This window comes from Lycorma delicatula, chromosome 1 (genome assembly GCF_047948215.1).
Source record: "Lycorma delicatula isolate Av1 chromosome 1, ASM4794821v1, whole genome shotgun sequence".
Taxonomy (NCBI): Eukaryota; Metazoa; Arthropoda; class Insecta; order Hemiptera; family Fulgoridae; genus Lycorma; species Lycorma delicatula.
Window position 1 is genome coordinate 145819274 of NC_134455.1, and position 21559 is coordinate 145840832.

The window sequence follows — 21559 nt, forward strand, 5'->3', positions numbered from 1 at the left end:
TTTTGAATGTTCTATTATTTCCATGATATCATTTTCCCTTACATAAGGTACCATATATAACACCATATAAGGTACCATGATCTTTTAATTGGTCAGCCGTAATTTTATTACTTTTCTTGATTTGTTGAGATGCTGCTTTGGCCGGGTTTCAGTGCTTCAAAGAGCAAGGCAAAAATATATCAGAAGTAGTTTGATGATAGATCATAAAATAATTTTTAAATTTTGCATTTATTTTGAATTTAATTAAATACATTTTTTCTTTTTTTTTAATTAGCAATATATATATATATATCCATGATGGAGTTATAAATATATACTACCAAAAGTGACATTTTTTATAATATCAGACAAACAAAAAAGGCAGAGCAAACTTGTCTCAACATGCATAGCAATTTAAATGATTAAATTACACAGTATGTCAAAAGACTTAAGAAGGTAAGTTTGGTGCTATAATCTTTACTGTGCTTTTTTCATTTATGCTTATTTTTAATCAAGCTGCAGAGATTACCAATACAATTTTTAATTACAATCATATCTATTTTTAAGCTTTTTAAAAGTACAATTAAAATTAATTTTTGTAGATGCCAGTACTGTTAAAAAAAATTATGTAACTGGTGTTACAACTTGTATTTTATCTCTTAATATGAAGCCAGATAAGTTGCGTGTTATGCTTTTTTATGTAATTTCATATAAAAAATAATAAAATTGCAATGAAAAATCTGAAATCAGAAAATCAATGGCAAACTGTCAATTAAACGTGGTATAATTGATAGTTTTTAAGATTTTATAATATTTTTTGTTAGTGAAATTAAAAATGCTCAGGTGTGTATTTTAGCAATCTTTTAAAAACAAATCTATGAAGAATTGTTTGTCAGTAAGGAAACTTAAGTTTTAATTTTGGTACAAAAGGAATTATCAACTTTTTTCTTTTTTTTTAAATATAAAAATTGACTACATTTCATATTATAACCAAAGCAAGTAAGTTTTGTTTGATAAAGATATTACATGACTCATAAATGAATCTAAACTATTATTTTGATAATTATTAAAAGAGAAAAAGATTATCCAACAGAATTACATAATACAATCTCTTATAAAATTGATAATATTTAATATTATATTTAATTTTAATTCAGAATACTCAGTTACTTCTACTTGTTGTATAGTTAAGAATATAAAATGTTAGTATTTCTAACTTAGGACACTGTCAAGGACAATGTCAAGAACAAAAATCTATGAAGTTATTTTTTTATCAATAGCAATACTTAACTCTAATATTACTAAATAATAAATTAAAACTGTAAAAATAACAGTACTATATGATACAAAAATAATGAAAATGAAGTATAATTTAATACATTATCAACTTTGTGTAACTTTTGAGTAGTAATATTCATAATGTGTTGTCACAATAAAAGTAGAATCAATTAGGCTGGTTTTCAATCTATCTTGAGCTGTTTGTTACAGTGCACACATAAATGAGAATAATAACTGGTAATAGATGGCAATAATGGTGGCTTCTAATTAATTAAAAGTATATGTAGAAATAGAACTAATAAATTAACAACCAGTTACAGTAAAGATTAGAGACATTTTGCATAAAAAGGAATTCTCCTATTGTCAGAACAAGTAAAGACCAACTACTGCCAGAGGTTCAATGCTTTTTAATATAAATAGCTTGCAAACTGCTTTCCTGACTCAAATGGAGAATTTTCAAAATGCAGGAACCCTGATATAAAGTCCAGCATAAGACAATTTTTACTCCATTCAAGGTGTTTAACAGACTTATGTATAGTGGATCATATAATACTGTAATCTGAAGGTAACAGGTGTTGATCCAAAGCAAAAGTATTCCATACAGCTGCTTTGAGGATATTAACACTGTGATATGTGAAAGATCTTCCTTATTACGATCCATATTACTCACATACTTCACATTTATTGTCACAATTCTGTGCATCATCTTAGACAATCAATAAAATTATACAGTTGGATGTGCATGAATAGTTCTCTGCAGCTTTAAAATAAATACAATAGTCTCACTTTATGATGTAGGAAAATTTCACTAATGGAATAACAAAATATTAATTTGGCATTATGCATTAATGACAGAGAATTTGAAAGTTGGATAAGTATTTTTTTTCTATTTTACATTTTGATCAACCCATATATGAACGAGAAAAACCCTATAAAATTCACTCAAAATTTATGTATTTCTCTTAGATACAGAATAACTAAGCATACTAACAACTTGATAGGTCTTCAAACGATCTTTATTTTGTTACAAGAAACAGCATAATCATATCTTTACCTGACTATACATCTGCTGCAGAAGCTCTCTTACATTCTGAGCATTTACATCAGTGTTCAGTACAAATTTCAAACCTGTTGGAGTTTCTAGGTAATGTAAAGCGTACTTATTTGTTTTATAACACAAGAAACCTTTCTTAGTATCCAAAGGTGAAATTTTGCTAACAAATGATTTAAGTGAAAACAACATCCCGTACATCAGTTTTGCTTCCTGAAAATAAATTCATATTTTTTACAAAATTATCAAGACATCCTATTCAATTTGAGAATAAAAAAGAGAAATATTACAATCCCTAATTTCTTTTCTTAGAAGTTAAAACTTTGACTTCTGTCAAAGTTTTGAAATCAAATCGTAGACCCAAATTTTGAATGATTTATGAAATCATTGTCTAAAAATAAACTATATTCATGATTTCATACAGAAATTAGAAAAAATCTTGCCCTAAATATATTTTATCAAAGGAAAACAGTATGATCAGATTCAAAACAGCAGATTCAGCATTAAGAATTTTACAGGCTCTGAAGTAATTTTAGACCAGTTTAAAATTTCATGCAAGTTTAGAAAAAAATTATGATTAAAAAATAATAATTCTATTACAAACTAAAATGAATATTATAACAAACAGGGAAGACTAACAACAATTTTAATGGAGGGACCAGCATTTTGACATTAATTAAAATTTCTTATAGATGTAACTTAACAAAAATTGTTTATAAAAAAGAGTACAATATATATCCCTGATTGGGTCTCATGGGTTATACAACTACCACTAACTAAACAACTAAATATATATATATATATATATATATATAATAAATAAATCTAAAAGTATAAATATAATCAAACCAAACTTAACCTATGCTCGCTAACCTTCGGCCACTAGTCAAGGATAGCAAGCGAAGTGAGTGTCGGTTAAGTTTGGTTAGATTATATTGGGTCTCATTAAAAATTTATTATATAAATTTTATATATTTATAGTGGTGGTCATATAAACCCATGAGAACACCCCCCCCCACCTGTTTTAATAAATTTATAATATTTCATGCAACTGAGACGAAAAATATACACTTTTACTAGAATTTATTCCAACATTACAAAAAAAAAAGTAATAGCTATGTACGACACAAAGCAAATATGTACAAGTTAAAACTTTTATTGTTATGCATTACTGCTAGAAAACCAACAATGACTGACACTGGTGCTATTTGTCTAAAATTCCAGCAAATTTTTCGTAGCATGAACTAAGTACATTTAAAATAAAAACATCACTCAAGATCTGATAAATATCAGAGGACTGTCAAAAGAAACTTGAGCAAATAATTACACTTGAAAAAAAAACAATTTTATGTATAAATCAAAATATTGTAATGGAAAAGACACAGTTGAAACACAAATTTTATATTGAACAGAGAGATGCTCTTTGCTTTAATAATGCTGAGAATTAAAAATTATTTTTGTTTAAAATAACTGTAATGGGAGATGGAACCACTCCTCATGTATATGTATTAAATATTGGTAGAGAAATTCGACAGAATCACAAGAAAAATCATTAGATTCTAAAAATCAGTTCATTCTAAAATTTGGGACATACATTACATATAATCTTACACCTCCAATGAGTTTGGGTTAATATTTTTTGGCTTCTACATAATTTTTTTCTGTTCATCTTTGTTTTGTTATTTGACCTGTTCATGAACAAATTGATAATTTTTAATACATGTATGTATGAGTGGACCAGAGAATGATTGTCTTTAGAATAAAATAAAAGAGAAAAAACCAACCCATTTTTTTATTTTTCACAGTCTTCTGTCCAGTAATACAAAGTATTATTATCTTGCTAATACTTAAGGAAACACTAGTAACTTAGTATCATTATGTGCAAACTTGATTTAATTAGAAATAAATACACAAAATAACACAACTCAAATATGCATCACAGTAACAGGCCAAAAATATTCACTTTTAAGAAAATAAAACAGAACAAATAAAACAACAATTAAGACATTAACAGGATAACTTTTTTTCTAATGATTTGAGTTAAAACTGAAACTAGTATGTTATTGGATTTTTAGAAAAATCAATTGTTAAGTCAGCTGACCATATATTTGTAGAATTATAAAACCAAAACAAAGCTTCATTTTTTCATCTTTGTAAAATTAACAACAGGCACTTACCACACAAAGTCAAACACTACAGTGAAATTTGAAATTTTCAATATTTTTTCATTACTTAATTTTTGAAGAAATTTTAACTTTATTTATGTATACACAATTACTGAGTTGGATATTAGAGCAAAGAACATATATTTTTTAACAAATTACTTAAACAATTTTAATTATCTATATGTAAACAAAAGGTTAACCTACTCTGAAACATAATTTAATGATGCACTTTGATATTTTTATTTACTTATTTTTCATAATAGGAATTTCTTCTTTATGATGTATCAAATTTCCAATTTCAAATACCAGTCATTCAAAAGAAAAAGAAACAATACTACTCCAAAGGTCAAAAAAAGAAGATAATCAGCTTGTAAACTGAATACTGTCTGATTTAGAGCATATAAAAAATTTGTTTTATTAACACAAAAAAAAAAGAATATTTTATTTGAACTTTTATCATAATGTTACTCTAAATATTGTAGAGAATTAAGGAAAACATTACACCAAAAATAGCAGGAAATGTCTGTTTGAAATGGCTCTCTTCTCCTTTAAGTTAATGAAAGTTTCATACAAATGCACATTAAGCAATGATGTCTGTAAAATATTTAACTAAATTTGGTTTACTTGAGTAGAAATAGTAACATTGTTTACAACTAAAATCTAAAAATGACTCTTCCTATCCAGCAGATTAGTCATTGCACATAATACTGAACTGATTATAAAGTCTTTAATTTCTGGTGCCACATCAATTTTAAGATTTGTGAACTTATTAAATAGTAATAAAGCTTACCTTGATTTTTTTTAAATTTAAAATTCTCTTAAATAGGTACTTTTTGTTGGGTATTTTTTCGCAATAATATTGGTTTATTTGAAATGACATTTTTTGCAAATTACTGGACAAAATATATTTATATTAAAATTGAATAAATGAATAAAAAAATTGATTATGACATCTAGCATTTATAATTTTTTTTGACGGCATTGACTGCTGTTGTGGCTGTTAGCATTAAAAAAATGCCCAACAGCACACAGTAAACAATGTTTTTAAGTTTGGTGATTAATTGAAAATGGATCAATGAACATGACTTTAATGACAGGTTTGTTACCTCAGTTCACATCCTTCAATTTTCAGGTACTGGAGAACCCCATAGAATGCTTTTAAAAATCTTCATTAACAATACTTTTTTTTTAATTGTAATAGTCATATGTTTTGTCTCATTTGGCTTAAAAAAAAAAAAAAAAAAAAAAAAAAAAAAAAAAAAAAAAAACGGTGTAAAGCATGTTTTAATTATTTTAGTATTTACAGATTAATGAATAGGCAGGATTGGTCATTCACAGAAATCTGATGGGCTTCAATATTGAAGCACACAAAAAATATAACTTGTCATTCTGAGAGAAAATAAGACTACCCTTTTGAGAATATTACTTAATTTAAATCAATTACTTTTAACCCTCAAAAGGGAATCACTGGATGTTATGATTTCTTTTAACATGAAATTCATTCTGATATCAGTCATTGTAAAATTAGTCATTTTAATTTTGTGAATGTTATAAAGGTGGTTTATTGACTATGATAATTTTGAGATATTCTACTTTTATCTATACTGTCTTATATAATGAGACAAAATTTGTATATTCAAGGTAATCTTTGGTCTTATGAAGAGTAAAAAAATTCCTTTATCACTTGAAAGATCACTTAATGAATTTGAGCCTACACCTTGATCCTTGAAATTGATCTTTGTTGTGATATGATTAACATTAAAATAATAAATAGTAATATCATACAGTTAGAAAACTTTTTAGCATTGATCCACCAAATTTGGATTTGATTCTCTGAATACAGAAAGAGGATATACCAGGTTTGGTGAGAATTCATATTCTTTCCCCTGATCAAATGGGAAACCTGAAGTATTTTATGGAAGTAAACGAATTTACAGGATTAAAAATTTTGTACATTTTTAATCCATATTTCTGGATTAAAAATTCTGTACATTTTTAATCCATATTTCTAATGTGGTGGGAGTTTTGGTGCCTTGCCTTTCTAAATTAACATTAATTTTTATCTTTCTTTTTCAAATTACATTCAGATTTATAAACAAGTAACACATAACAGAATCATAGAGGTTGAAGCATATTTACTTAGTTTTCTAGTCAGTTAAGAAAAAAATAAATATGGTGATACTTAAGTAATTTCTTTAAGAAGTGATCAGAATGTTGGGGTGAGTGTAAAAAGCTTTATGACATCGTAGATTTTGGGCTATTTTGCAGCTTGGGCCCTTAATCTTCATTGAAACACTACAAAGGCATTTTTAATTTCATGTTTTCCCTCAACTGTAAAAGCTTTAAACACTGCAAAATTAAAAAAAAAAAACAGTTTTGAAAATGAGATACGGTTTTTGGGGAGAGCAGTCTTAAGAAATTTTGTACTCCTTATCCATAGGTACTGCAATCCATATTAAATAAACAAACACTGATTTATGATAATTGAGGTTTATTTAGATTTCAGTTCCTAACATCTCAAATTAGCAAAAACAATACTGCAAGATTTTAACTATGCTTTTCATAAAGATGTTATGTTTTTGGTGGTACGCAGAACATTTTCTAAAGCATACTAGGCCTACTAGTCTATTTCAATTAAAAACCAACTGAAACAATGCAATTTGAAGGTTTCTGCCAAAATCTATTCTAACTTAAGGAAAAGTAAAAAAAAACTAAATACTGCTAAAGGGAGCTCTTGCTATCCCAAATCCTCTAGTACCCTTTCAATAAACAAAAATTAAAATATAATATCCTGTTTTTATGTCCACAACTTCTGCTTTTGGAGCTAAGTAAATATACAGTGTTGTTTGGACTTTCCCCGGCTACTTCACTAATCAAATCTGTGGGCTCATAATATAGTTTTACATGTGGTAATTATTTACATTCAATGATGAAATAGATATTTATTGAAATCTATAAACCTAATTTGATATATTAAAAAATATCTAATAGTGTTTAAAGTTCAAATAATTTGAACATGATGACACCTCTCCAGAATGTGAAAGGCCATGAAACCAGGAAATACTGGACAAAGAAATATATGCAATTTTTCTGACTGACCAAAACACACCCAGACAAAGTATCTGTGCTTAGAACCATCATGATGAAACATTGCACTTGCATTCATCCAGATTAAAAGATTAAAAAAAAATTGCTGCTAGGATATCAGCTGATTTATAACATTATTACTAACTTAAAGTGAAGGTGCAGTGTTGGGAGATAAGAAAAAGAAAAATTACTATGACCAACAACAAATACATTAGAAATCTGAGGCTCACACTGAAAATTATACATTGTTTTTGAATACCCATAGTAGCTGTGTAATTTGAATATTTGTTAAATCGGTCAACCAGCCCATTCCTACCAATATCATACAGGAAATATGCAAAGTGCACCTTTTTTGATACATGTAAGCCATTATAAACTGCCTTGCCACTAACAGAGGCAATGGTTGTTAATCGGTTAAAATCTTTCAACTGGGGAAGATCAAAAAGCTCAAGTAACAGACAAAGAAAATTGTAAAGAATGGAATCCAACATCCTAATGAATATCTGACTGACAGATGAACTAATGTTAAAAAAAAAAACTGATGTAAATAAAACCAGCTATTTCATCTGCTTCAGATAAAGTTTTGCTTATCGTGTAACAACAGTGGTACAAATTTTAATAAAACAGATTAATCTTAACATCACATTACACTTTTTACTTTTAAAACAAAACATTTATGATTGGTTGCATTATCTCAGTTTTTGTAAAAACAGTTTTTCTGTATAATTCTATCCCTTGCATCATTTTTCATCATTGTTGGAAAAATTTAATTTCATAAAGAATGGAAACTTTTATCAATTATCTTACTAAAAAACAGTAATTTAAAATTCAGATCAACTAATCTTAATTTATCCCTTGAAAAACCATCACTTTCGTCAGGTTCCCCAAGTTCAAAAACATTTTTTTCCAATAAAGATATAGGTACTCTAACAGTCACAGAATGAATAAGGCTATGGAAATATTATATATTTAAATTAAAACTGTAAAGAAAAAATAATAAAAACAATAAGTTATGTAGAAGATAGCTATGCGTGAACCTCTGTATACAATTTTCAAAAATCTGTCACGTGATGGAGAACAGTAAAATTTGTTTTTAGAAAATCTGAGGTTGAAACTAAATTATATAGTACTACGGAATGTTTTATAGTTCACGTGCAGGCTAAAGTCAAATAGTACATTCAATGGATGTAAAGATCATTTGAATAAGTTGTATTGTCCAGCAAAAAAGTTAATTATTCAGTTTCTTGCATGTAGTTAAAGTTATGGATTTCTTCCTTGCTGATATACAGAAGACAGTTTGGAATTTTTTTCACGCTTCATCTCATTCTTCTTCTATTTTATACCAAGTAAGATTGTCTTGCAGGTTCCTTCATATTTCCATCAATGTTTTCTCTAGTAAAACCATAAACATCAGTACTAGTGCAGTTGGTTTATTTATTAACTCAGTAACATTTTTAATAAAATATATTTCTCTATGATAAGCTTCTAAGAACAAGCAGTACTTTAAAAACAATAAAAGGGTATCACTTCAAGATACATGGAATGAAAAGTATCATAAATAACACTGGTCAATACAAATTTGGAACTGAAGGGGAGTAAGTGTTTTTATAGTATAGTCATAGTATTCTTATAGTAAGTGTTCTGTATAATATTTTATATGCTGAACCTGAATATGAATTCTGAAACAATCATCACATAAAGTTTTTAAGTTACAAGCTCAAAATTTATTTTTTTCCATCATTTGTGGAACAAACAATACAAATAAGTTAGTACATTTGTTTGCTTATTCACATCTGATTTATACTGTGATGCATGCTGTAGACCTATATCTGAAACATAACAGTCGAATGATGTCATGTCATGTCATGTCAAGCCAGACATATCAGTGAGTCAAGTACTAAGTATTTCAATGTGATGAAATTTTCTTCAGGATGAGCCCAGCTCTTGGTACGACTTGCTGGATTCTTTAGTTGTGGTAGTGGTTTTATCATACACATATTATAAAGATTGTTTCATAAGTGTTACCATAAATTTAATGAAAGATTTTTATGACAGAACAACTTCTGGTATTATTCTATTGAACATCAAGATTTGTTAAATTTTGTATGTGTGTGTGGGCACTGTGCTTTATTGCACTCAATGATGAAACAATTTTATGAAGTATCTTATGTAATTAAGTAAGTATTTCTGTAATATTTCAGTTTACTTGTTTCAGTTAATTCATTAAACATTTTGAATCTTACAATGAATAAAAATCGGGCTTGTAAAAATTCTTCAAATATTTTTTGTTACATTTACGGAGAATGCAACATGAAAAGTCAACGAAAACAAATATCGAATCTGCTGAAAACTGCTTACAAACATTACTTTGACTGTCCCTTGGGAGACCAATATAAATCCTGGGCTGCACATGTAGCATGCATCAAGTACTATGTCAACTTACCAAGTGGTTAAAAGGAAAAAAGAGCATTTGCCTTTAGACATACCTATGATTTGCCAAGAGCCTACTAATCATTACGATAACTACTATTTTTGCTTAATAAATGTTACTGGTTTCAATTCTAACAATAAAAGGAACATTGCATACCAAATGTTTATTCGGCTATGAGACGAGTAGTTCGTGGTGTTGATTACTGATTCCGATTGCTCCAATTTCTTGAAAAGAAATTTCTGATTCCCCAGAAGGATCAATTGATGAATCCTAGACTTCAATAGATATAAATTACATTCCAGAAGAATCAAATACTAAACCTCACCTCATCACATAAGCAGAAATGAGTGACCTAATTCGTGACTTGTATTTGTTAAAACATGCAGAACTCCTAGGCGCATGTCTTAAAGAATGGAATTTATTAAAAAAGGATACTAAAATTTCAATATATAGAAATCAAAATGAAAATTTACTGAAATACTTTAGAAGAAATGGTTTAATTTGTTCCTGCCATGATGTTACAGGGTTAATGTCTGAACTGGACAATGAATATGTTACTCGTGCTCAGTGTTTTATTTAAGAAGCTTAAATAAACATAAGCTTAAGTTGTTGCATAACTTGAATAAGTTTTCTTCTATACCAGTAGCAAATACTGTAGGAATGAAAGAAACATATGAAAGTATACAAACAAAATTAAAAAGCTATTAAGTATGATGAACACTCATAGCAAACCATTGCTGACCTAAAGGTGATAGGGCTTCTTCTCGGTCTCCAGAATAGCTTTACAAAATATATGTGTTTCTTGTGATTATGGCTACAGATAAAAACTATGCAGTTAAAGACTCGCCAATATGATATCGGTATTCAATAGTCCCCTTGTCGAAGCAGATTGTATTATTTTACCACCTCTACACATAAAAATAGTGTGATGAAGAATTTTGTAAAAGCATAAGAAAAAGTTGGAAACAATTTTAAATATTTAGCTGAGGTTTTTTCACAATTAAGTGAAGATAAATTAAAAGAGGAATATTCATCGGACCACAAATAAGAAAATTAATTCCTGAAAATATATCTGACAGAAAATTGAATCAAAGATGTTGTTACTGGTTTTCTTGGAAACAAAAATAATGAAACCATGATCAGCTTGTAAATGAACTCTTAATTAACTGGTTGTAAGTTAATTAAAAAACAAAAGTTTAAAAAAAGACCATAAAAAAGATACACTGTTGGGAAACTTACTTTATTAACCATGGTGAAGAAAATTTATTTTAAATGATGATGTGGGCGGACCAATATGCAACAAACTTTAAAATTTATAACAGACCTCTCTGCAGAAAATTTTTATTATCATAAGAACGATTGTCTTTTATAAATCTTTTTTACTGTAGGATATGTATTTAAATTGTTTGAATGATCCCTTAACCTGGTGGTTATTCACAAATTGGGTGAAGTTAGGTAAGATATTGAATAACTTCTTATTTAACAATTTAATTTACTTCAACTTTATAATCTTTGGTAGGAACACTTTTTATAATAATTCAAAATTATTTATTCATTTTTTTGTTTCAATTTTTCAGCTGTCTTATTAGCTTGTTTTTGAAATTTTACTTTTCACATTTGACTTCGTTAATTTCCGGCATCTATTATTAAATTTTACTTCCTTGAACGAAGTAAAGGAAGTATTGTTGTAATTGTGAAAAAATTTCGGTTTTCAGATTTCAATTGAAATATCCATTTTGACTAGTTTCAGCGTGGCATCTGTATGTACATATGTATCTTATATAACTCAAAAACAACTAGTTGTAGGATGTTGAAATTTTGGATTTAGGACTGCTATAACATCAAGTTGTGTACCTCCCCTTTTGATTTCAATCAACTGGACCAAAAGTGTCCAAAATCCAAATTTTTTGGATTTTTCTTAACTGCAATAATAAGCCCTCATTGAGAGCTTTTCAACGATATATCATAAGTGGTACTTATTTTCATTGGTTCCAGAGTTATAACCAAATAAAATTTTAATTAATGAAATATTTTGATCTTACAAGGGTAAGGCACATCGGTTCAAATCAGACTTCATCTCCTTTTTTTTAATTTGAATATATTGATTTACAGAAGTTATTAATGAAATAAAATTTTATGTACGTATCATTTTTAAATATTGTGTATATGCAATTTAATAGGCGTACAAGGAAGTCATGTAGTGTCCATATTAGATTTTGTATTTTGATTAGTTTGTAAATGGATTTAGAGTGGCTTTTTCTTTTACTTGTAAATATGCTTCCATACATATTTTTTTGTCAGTGGTATAGCAATGGTGCAAAATTTTGAAAATGTTGTTTCTGTGATAAGTGTTATGACTGACATGAATCACAACTAAACCATTTTATAAAGATAATAAGCATCCCAAAAACAGGAAACAGGATTACTTTGGGCAAACAGAATCAAAGTGGTTTCCATTGATTTCTTCACAGATCCTAACATACTGTCACTCATTAACATGTCAAGCTCTCTAAAAAGTAGGTAATATTCAGCCCCACAAGAGCTATTTCTATACTTTTCACCACAGACAGGCTGTATAACTAACATCATTGTTATCAGGGCAAGCAACTCTGGCTGGTGCCTTTTGTATGCTCATATGAAGAGTACAGGGGAAAAAAGATGAATGTTCATCTTTTAGGCAATCTGAGATAATGGCACCTTACTGTTCTATAAATGATGTAGTTTTTTGTTATATTCTTATTAGAGTCCAGAAAAATAGCATGTTTTAATATTACTATGCTGGGAAATAAGGATGAATGTCCATTGTATTCAAGTTGAGAAAGAAGAAGGTCCACAATCTGTGGATTTATACAGTGAGTTCACTTCTTCTTTTTCATTATTCAAAAACTACTGTTAAATAATAAAATATATATTATTTAAATATAAATAAATTAAATTCAACCTTACCAACAATTTGTCTGCGTTCTCTTTTGTAGCACTTTCAGTCATTTAACCATCCTCAGGAAAAGTTATTCTTCAATTTCAGATCATTAAAATTAAATTATGTAAAAATGAAAATTTATAAAATGTTAAAATCACAACTAGTTGTCATAGTATAAAGCTAGTCATGTCTGTTATCTAAGAAGGTCGCAGTTGTTATGAATATTAGTGGTGGAAGGAGACAGTTTAGGCATCTTGATTATTAATTATTTGTTTAAATAAAATATCACGCTCGAATCTGGTCTGTTCATTGATTAATTTATTGTAATAATAGTATATATTGAATTTTTTTAGGATACTGGTTTTATAAAAGTCGTTCAAAATAACTAATATTTTTATAACATTTAATTTAAATTAAACACATAATTTGTTTTATCCAAGTATCCTTTCTTTATATTTTTAATATGCTCTTTGGCGCTAATAGAAATAGAACGGTTAATCACACCTATATATTCTAAATGGCAGTCTTCACATTTCAGACTATAGACTCCTTGTTTTTCTAAGATATTTATATTTTTGGAGTTTGTTATTTTAGTATGAGTGTTATTGTTTATAAAATTTATTATTTTATTGTTGGTGGTGTATGTTGTCTTTAGATTATAGGTTTTATATATTTATAAAATGGGTTAAATTCTATTTTTATATAAGATAAAAATAATAAATTTTTTTAAAAATAACGATCATACTAAAATAGCAAACTCCAAACATATAAATATCTTAGATAATTAAGGTGTCTATAATCTGAAATGTAAAGTCTACCATTTAGAATATATAGGTATGATCAACTGTTCTATTTCTATTAGAGCCAAAGAGCATATTAACAATATAAAGAAAGGATGGTTGGATAAATAAATTATGCTAGACACAGATTACAAAATAAACACAACTACATCCTGATAATTTTATTAAAATATTAGATATAACGAACGACTTTTATAAAAGCAGTATCCTCGAAAAATGCAATATATATTATAAATTAATCAATGAACAAACCAGATTCAAGAATATTTTATTTAAACAAATAATTCCTAAACTGTCTTCCTCCAACCACTAACATTCATAACAACTGCGAACTTTTTACATAACAGACATGACTAACTTTATACTATGACAACCCCTGTTGTCGTGATTTTAACATTTTATAAATTTACATTTTACATAATTTAATTTTAATGATTTGAAATTGAAGAATAACTTTTCCTAAGGATGGTCGAATGACTGAAAGTGCTAGAAAGAACGCTAGGAAGAATTATTGGTAAGGTTGAATTTCATTTATTTACATAATAAATAATATTATATACCAGCAGTGCCATGTTTAAAAACTGAACTTAAAATATATATTATAAAAAATTATTTATAAATAATATTGGACTCTGAATAAACTACATTCTTGAAATATTAGGTTGGTATCCCTGATCTAAACCACCTGCTTTTAGGTAAATAGTCAGCTTTTTTACTCACACGCTGTTCGAGGTTACAATTTTTGTGACTGTTGAGAATTGTTATTAGATTGACTGTTTTTTACAGTAATAGTGAGGTTGTTAATTGTTGTTGACTGTTGGGATTTCGTTTTCTATTGAGTTTTTTCTCTGCTCTTGACTGTATTAGTAGTGAATTGCTATTTGTGTTTATTCTTTTACCAATTTCATTAAAATGGGTGACTGAATAAAGCCAGTCATTTAATTTAAAGAAAAGTAGAAAAAGGAAATCTTAAGGTACAGTATTTGAAGCAAGTTATTAAGACATTCAACCTATAAAACAGGTAAAGATTGTAAATACAGTAGATTTAAGTGTTTGTGTTGTCAGTGAAACAGAAATACAGTTATATCAGATTTTAATATCTTAGGAGATTATAATAAGCAAACAACTCATCTATCTGGTTTAATAACCTATAAACCAGTAATGCAAAGGAGACCGAGGAAGGAAAATAATGATTCTGATTTTCATATTTGCAGTTACTTGTACAAGGTAAGAATTCTTAGAGATGAAACTATTTTGTAAGTTCCAGTATGCTATAAATCATTTCTATCATTGCACAGAATTTCTGCAAAGCAGCTTCAAACTATACAGTCATCTAAAAGCAACTGGTGCAGTAAAAGATGGTAGAGGTTAACATCAGAACAGATTCAAGAAACTGCCTGCAGAAATAGTTCAAAAAATTCACAGCCACATTAAATCTTTAAAGCCAAGCACTAGTAATTACAGCCTTAAAGACATTTAAAGGCTGTATTTGCCACCTGAGTAGAATGTTTTCAAATTGCATGAAATGTACATGGGAATAAATCCAGACAACCCAGTATCTTATGAGTCTTATTATATTTGTTTGTGTTTACAATTGCATTTGGCTATCCAAGAAGTGATATCTGTAACACTTGTGATGAATTTGATGTTAAAATAGATTCCCTGAAGACAGAGAGTGCAGTTACATTTGAAGAAAAAATAATATTGAACAAATCTGTAAAATTAAAATACAGCAAGCATTACATAAAAGAACAGCAGATAAATTTTATGTAATAAAAAGGAAAGCTAAACTGGAAAGTCACAAATGTAAAGCTCGTACTGTTGATGCCATATGCATGGATTATCGGAGAAATTTGCATGTTAAATTTTGTGTAATTCTATGTTGATATCCTGTTAGGTGCTATAAAATAATGTTCTTGTAGCAATAATGGATAATAAATATTAAATAAGATATATGTATTTGAAATTTAAAATTGCATTTTCTCAAAGACGACTCGGCCGAACATTCTTCTTTTATCTCCCTGTGCCCTTCATATGCTTTTGGCACATGCTTTGTATGTATCACAGGCAAACAAAGGTAGACAGTACAAAGTAAAAAATTAATCTACCCATGTTTTGTTATGAAAGAGTTACTTACATTCTTCAACTGTACTGAGAAACTTGAAATGGTTAGACAATAAGTTTAGTAAGTGTGTAATCAAATAGTATATTTGATCTTTTGAATATATATATATTAAGTAAATTATTATTTTTTAAATGTGGTGCTTTAATGAAGTTGAGTTCATGATTAAGCTATGTGAAATTTAGATGTTACAGTCAAATCACTTTATTTGTGTATCCTACTTCCTGAGATGATTTGTAAAGATTAATTCTTGCATTGTCTAAATTGTTCATTTGTGTTCTCAACTTCTAGGGGTAAATGTCCAACTGATTTTCTTGATCAGAGTGTTTTGTGCAATCAATGTGATTTAATTTATTTATTGATTTGAAAGCAACATAAATTTTTGATTATGTTGGTAATGTATTGTTGCTGATTAATTGGCAATGTATTGCATATTTTTTTTTTGCCATCGGGTGGACTCTGATACTGTGTCCAACATTTTATATAATATGCCAAAATGTAGATACGTAGCCATTAACACATGCTAGATACTTTACTGAGTTAGGTTTCTGAATAATTTTCAGTTGACATGTATACACAAGTGATGATTGTAACATGGGAAAAACTGCAAGTTTGTGTTTTGTGGTATGATTAATTTTAAATTTTTCTGTACATACTGGAAGGAATGCTTGTTGTCTGTTTTGGATTTTAAAAGTCCACGATTTTGAATGTTTTGTTATGATTATGTTCTGCAGTGAAGTGAAAGAGGGGTGCAATTTGATTATGAGGGGAAGAAATTTATAACATTGGTTTGGGTAATCTATGTAAAGAATCACATTATCAACATTGTAATGCTAGTACAATATACTGTCTGCAGATCTTTCATTGTTATACATGTATTTTCAAAGAGTTATAGAAATATTTCAGCTGGAATAGAAAAAAATAACCCCACTGGTAGGGCTGGTTGAGAATTATTTTTAAAATTTTGGAGATAGGTCTCTTCCACATAAAATTAGTTATTCAGAACTTTCTATCCTCTTGAAACTTTTTTGGGAATAACATTCATTAATTGTATATGGGATAGATGATAGTTACTGCCGTTACAGTAAATTACAATATAATTTTCAACAAATAAAATAAATTTTTTAATGAAATTTCAAAATGAAAAGCTTATAAAATATTATCCTAATAACATTTAATATTCAAGAGGTGAAAACTTCACAAAGTAGGATTACTATTTTGAATACCTAACAGTTATTACATAACAATATAAGATGATACACTATCACATTTAACATAATATATTACCAATATATAACACTACATAAATATGGATCTTTTCTTGCAATGTGGAAAAGCGTTAAACATGTATTGCGGAAATACAGATATATTATTCAACCACTTCAAGATTTAAACAATAAATTTCAAACAATTGTAAAATTACCTCTTCTCTTGTTATCCCAGAAACTTTCAGACGGTTCCATTCCGCATAAAACAACAATATTCCACACCGATCAAAAATATATAAATTATGCACAGTCATTGTCTACAAAATTTTAATGAGAACTCACCTATCAAACAAAGGTCCTGAAACAGATTTAATTATAGAAGAAAAAAAAAACAATATAATAAAGAGAATTAGATGAATTTAATAATTATTTATTAACTCATGTAATTTTTATAGATTCTTCGTTATTAAAAAAATTCATTCATACATAAATGTTTTGATAGGTATCCTTCAACAGCATAAATTAAAAATCAATTTAAAATGCTTAACACATAAGATAAATAACTTTTTTCTACATCATCTGCTTCAGTGTATCGACCCCATTAGGCAGTCAACAATAGCATTGTTCAGCATTAATCACTTTTAAAGAGTATTTTGTCTGTTCATCTCAATTGCAAAATACACCACAGCAGCTGTTTCTGAATAAGTTTACTTACTATCTATGGAGTTCAAGAGTTCATTATTACTAACTCTTAAATTTTATATATAAATCGATCTGAGGAGGAAGGGTCTATGTCAAAATTTACATTTTTCTTTTATTGTGGAATTTGGTTATACCACCCAAGCTTAATCAAACTGTGGAGAAAGAAATCATGTCTGCTTTGTAGTTACTTTAGAAATGTATTGTAATATTTTTCAAACTGAAGAGAAAGGTACCAAATCACTGACTTGCTTCCATTCTCCCCAGTACAATAATTTGTATTTTTATGTTGGCAAGACACTCTACCATTGTGAGCAGTAGTTATTATTAGCTGTGAGCTAGTTATTATTAGTAGTTATTTTATTAGCTGTGGCTGTGTATGAGTATCTCAGAGGTTATAATGAATGTTTTTTCCCAATATTTATCAAGGTATTTTTATTCAGTTTATTAAATTTGTTTTCTACTTTTTAGTAGTGCACTATTTTCATTTCTTACTTTCCAATTACAAAAATGGGAAGAGTTAAAAAATCCACAACAGAAAACTTCAAAATGTGTGTAAAGGAAGTAATTTTACACGGTTTACAGTACAAGGGAAGTTACACTGGTAAAGAGGTTATGGCTAAAGTTACTGAAAACTGGTATAATTATAATATGTTTCTTAAAATTTAATGTTATTTCACAAAATTTTATTTTAACTGAATTTTTAAATCTAAGTAGCAAAGATTCATAAATTCACAAGATCTACATTTATAGTGACTGATAGAAGCTATGGAAGTTAAACAAAGGCAACCCAGAAAAGGAGAAGATGGTAAGAAAAAACCTCTTCTTTTAAACATTTTGTGATTCATATTAATGGAACAAAGATAAATATTTCCCAAAAAGCATTTATCAGTTTGCATGCTATATCAAAGAAATGTGTTTATAAACTTACTAAACTACTGTTAGCTGATAAAACTCCTAAGATATGAGAGGAAAGAATCAGTCTGAAAATAAAAATTTCAGAAGAAATTTTGAAAATTACTGATGATCACATCTGTCGTTTTCCTACAAAAAAAGTCACATTACACTGGCAAAGAAATAGCCATATATAGATATATAGATGCATATATACATGCATGTATAGATGCACGTTTAAATATATTATAAATGCATGAATTATTTGTGCAAAAATCTCCTAATCTAAACATCAAATGACTTTTGTAGAAAATACTTCACCAAAAACTTTAATTTTTGATTTAGCTGACCACAGGTTGATGTGTGTAGCAAATCTGAGGAATTAAAGTCTATAAAAAAGTTCAACTCTACGTGAAAGTGCTAATAGAACAGCTGAAGCTGAACTTATGATTCACAAGAAACAATCAAATAGTTTTACAGCTCAATAACTGAAGCACAACAGAAATTTGCCACAAATAATGCTGTTGGAATATTGTATTTTGACTATATGCAGAATTTGCTCCATTCTTCATTCCTGCCCTACAAATTTTCTACATGCGCCAGTTGTGGGTAAATATATTTCGTATTCATGATGTTCAGAGTGACCGTTGTTTGATATACCTTAAGGTCAAGCAAATAGGGTGCTAATGAGGTAGCCTCTTTCTTATAGGATTATGCTAATAATTTTTTGTCAACAGATGTTACTGAGTTGTACCTGTTTTCTGACTCTTGCCCTGATCAGAAGAGGAATTATATGTTATTTAGATTTTTTGCTGGTCTGGCAGCATCAGAGATTTCACAAAATAATTACAAATTTCCTGAGTGTGATCATTCATACCTACTATACGAAAGGGATTTTGGTGTTTTTAAAAAAGAAAATTCAAAGATCTGATTGAATTTATGTTCCAAAAGATTATGTTGAGATTAAATGCAATGCAAAGAAAAATGTTGAAGTTAAAGTTGTGGAAACTTTAGATATTCAAGATTTTGACAGTTGGTGGCCACATTATTTTAAATAACCGTCAATTCTTTAGAAACCAACTCGATATGCCACAGCAACAGAAGCAAAGTTTGATGCCTACTCTTTTCAAACATTCTGAATTCTCTTCTGAAAACAAAGGAGTCATTGTTGGGCACACTTACATTGAACGTTTTATGAAACATACATTCATTGTTGAAAGTCTACACTTTCAAACTTTTCTATGCCAATAAGTCCTGGTTATCCATACAATCTTGTTCCAATTAATGGGAAGAAGCTTCAAGATGTTAGAAAGTTAACATGTGCAACATAAAAAAAGGCTGTTAATTTTTTGAAGAAATATCAAACTGGAAATCTAAATAATTGTTAGTCAAACACTCTTCTTAATCATTATTGCATTCTTGTATTCTACTCTAACTTTTTAGTAATATTCATTTAATTTAAATGAGAAGTAAAGTTTATTTACAAGCATAATACCAAACTGTTTTATTTTATTGCCAAAATGAAAAAAAAAGGAACTACGTCAAAATTAAAAAAAATATTTATTGGATTCAAATTAAAAGTAAAAAAAAGGTACTGCCTTAAATAATGTTAATCGACATATAAAGAACACTAACAATTTTTGTGATTTTTTATCTTCCAATTTTATAGCAGTAGAATATTTTTTCATCCTCCTGAAAAATAGAGAAAACTAAGTCCCTTTCTCCTCAGACTGATTCATTTATATTAAAAGCACCACAATAAAATAGATATGGTTCAGGAAGCAACTTACCTCATTCATCAGTGCTTTCAAGGATAATCCCAGTGTGTATGTATTGTAATGAAATTAAACATTTAAAAATATATAAATAAAAATTATTGTATACGAATGACGTGAACTATTATTCTTGAACATAAATTGAATCTCCTTTTTTTGTTATTTATACAATAATTATTAATACTATACAATATCTTTTTAATGTATATTCTAATATTTTATGGGTAATTTTATAAATGTACAAATACAGCTGAAGGTAAAGTACCCTGTTCTTGTATTAAGTTATAACTTTATCCATACATGTTTTTTTAAGTAGATGAATTTTGCATTTATGTAAGCTGTTACCTGTTTCAGGAATATCCCATCATCAGATAATTTAATTATCAACTTTCATCAACTGGTTGAACAATTTTTAAATGCTAAAAAAAATGATGAAAAATAATTTTGAAAAATTTTATATATATATATGTATAAAATTTATCACAGCTGCAATAAACAGCTATCTTCATCGCAACTCTGAATGCCAACGTTCAACATAAGTTTTTAAAATTACAAATCGCAAGATTTTTAAAAGAATATGATGATGGCATAATTAAAATGCAATTTTCATATTTTTATGTTCTTAGATGTTTATCAAATTAATGATAGCCCTGAGTAAATAAATGTTTGATAAAGCTTTACATAGTAACATTTTTTATTCTGATTGGTACATAACACATTATACAGATCAAGTCTTTGTAAAATAAATTGTAAATATAGAAACAAATTATAAGATAAAAATTAGATGTGATTAAAGACCATATTAGTTATTTAAATATAAGCACATGAAATAATGTTAAGGTAAGTACTTAATCATAAAAAAAATAATTCAGAATTCAGATAGTGCTAATGAAAATTATTTTGAGCAAATATTTGTGTACACATTGAAAGGGATACAGAAAAATCTTGGATTTTTTAATCAAAAAATTTATCAACAAAGTAATATTATTTCTGTAAAAGGAAATCTCTCAATTGTATTGTAAATAAATTTGTGGGAAGAATTTTCAAATAGTTCGGTAATTTATTAAAAACGGCAATGCAAGTATAATAAGGAATTTAAAGACTTTTATTTTTTAACTGTATACTTTTGCATCATGTACTGCATTAAAGG

At 27.9% G+C, this 21559-nt stretch overlaps 1 protein-coding gene and 1 long non-coding RNA gene across 5 annotated transcripts in view; one reads left to right on the forward strand and one right to left on the reverse strand.

The window, feature by feature from the left end:
- Positions 1-21089, forward strand: part of LOC142323690 (uncharacterized) — a 24918-nt gene extending 3829 nt beyond the window's left edge. For both annotated transcript variants that reach the window (XR_012756152.1, XR_012756154.1), the window contains 2 exons: positions 275-435; positions 20764-21089. This is a non-coding gene — a long non-coding RNA (uncharacterized LOC142323690). The remainder of the gene's footprint in view (positions 1-274; positions 436-20763) is intronic.
- Bet5 (blocked early in transport 5) overlaps positions 1-21559 on the reverse strand; it is a 32192-nt gene that overhangs the window by 2959 nt on the left and 7674 nt on the right. For 2 of the 3 annotated variants that reach the window (XM_075363775.1, XM_075363765.1), the window contains exons 2-3: positions 17257-17399; positions 2312-2521 (exon numbers count right to left, since the gene is read on the reverse strand). In XM_075363775.1, the coding sequence (XP_075219890.1) occupies positions 2312-2521; positions 17257-17355 (309 nt within the window). In that variant the 5' untranslated portion in view covers positions 17356-17399. Of the gene's footprint in view, positions 1-429; positions 720-2311; positions 2522-17256; positions 17400-21559 lie in introns of those variants that run through there. The other variant, XM_075363784.1, reaches the window with a different exon arrangement.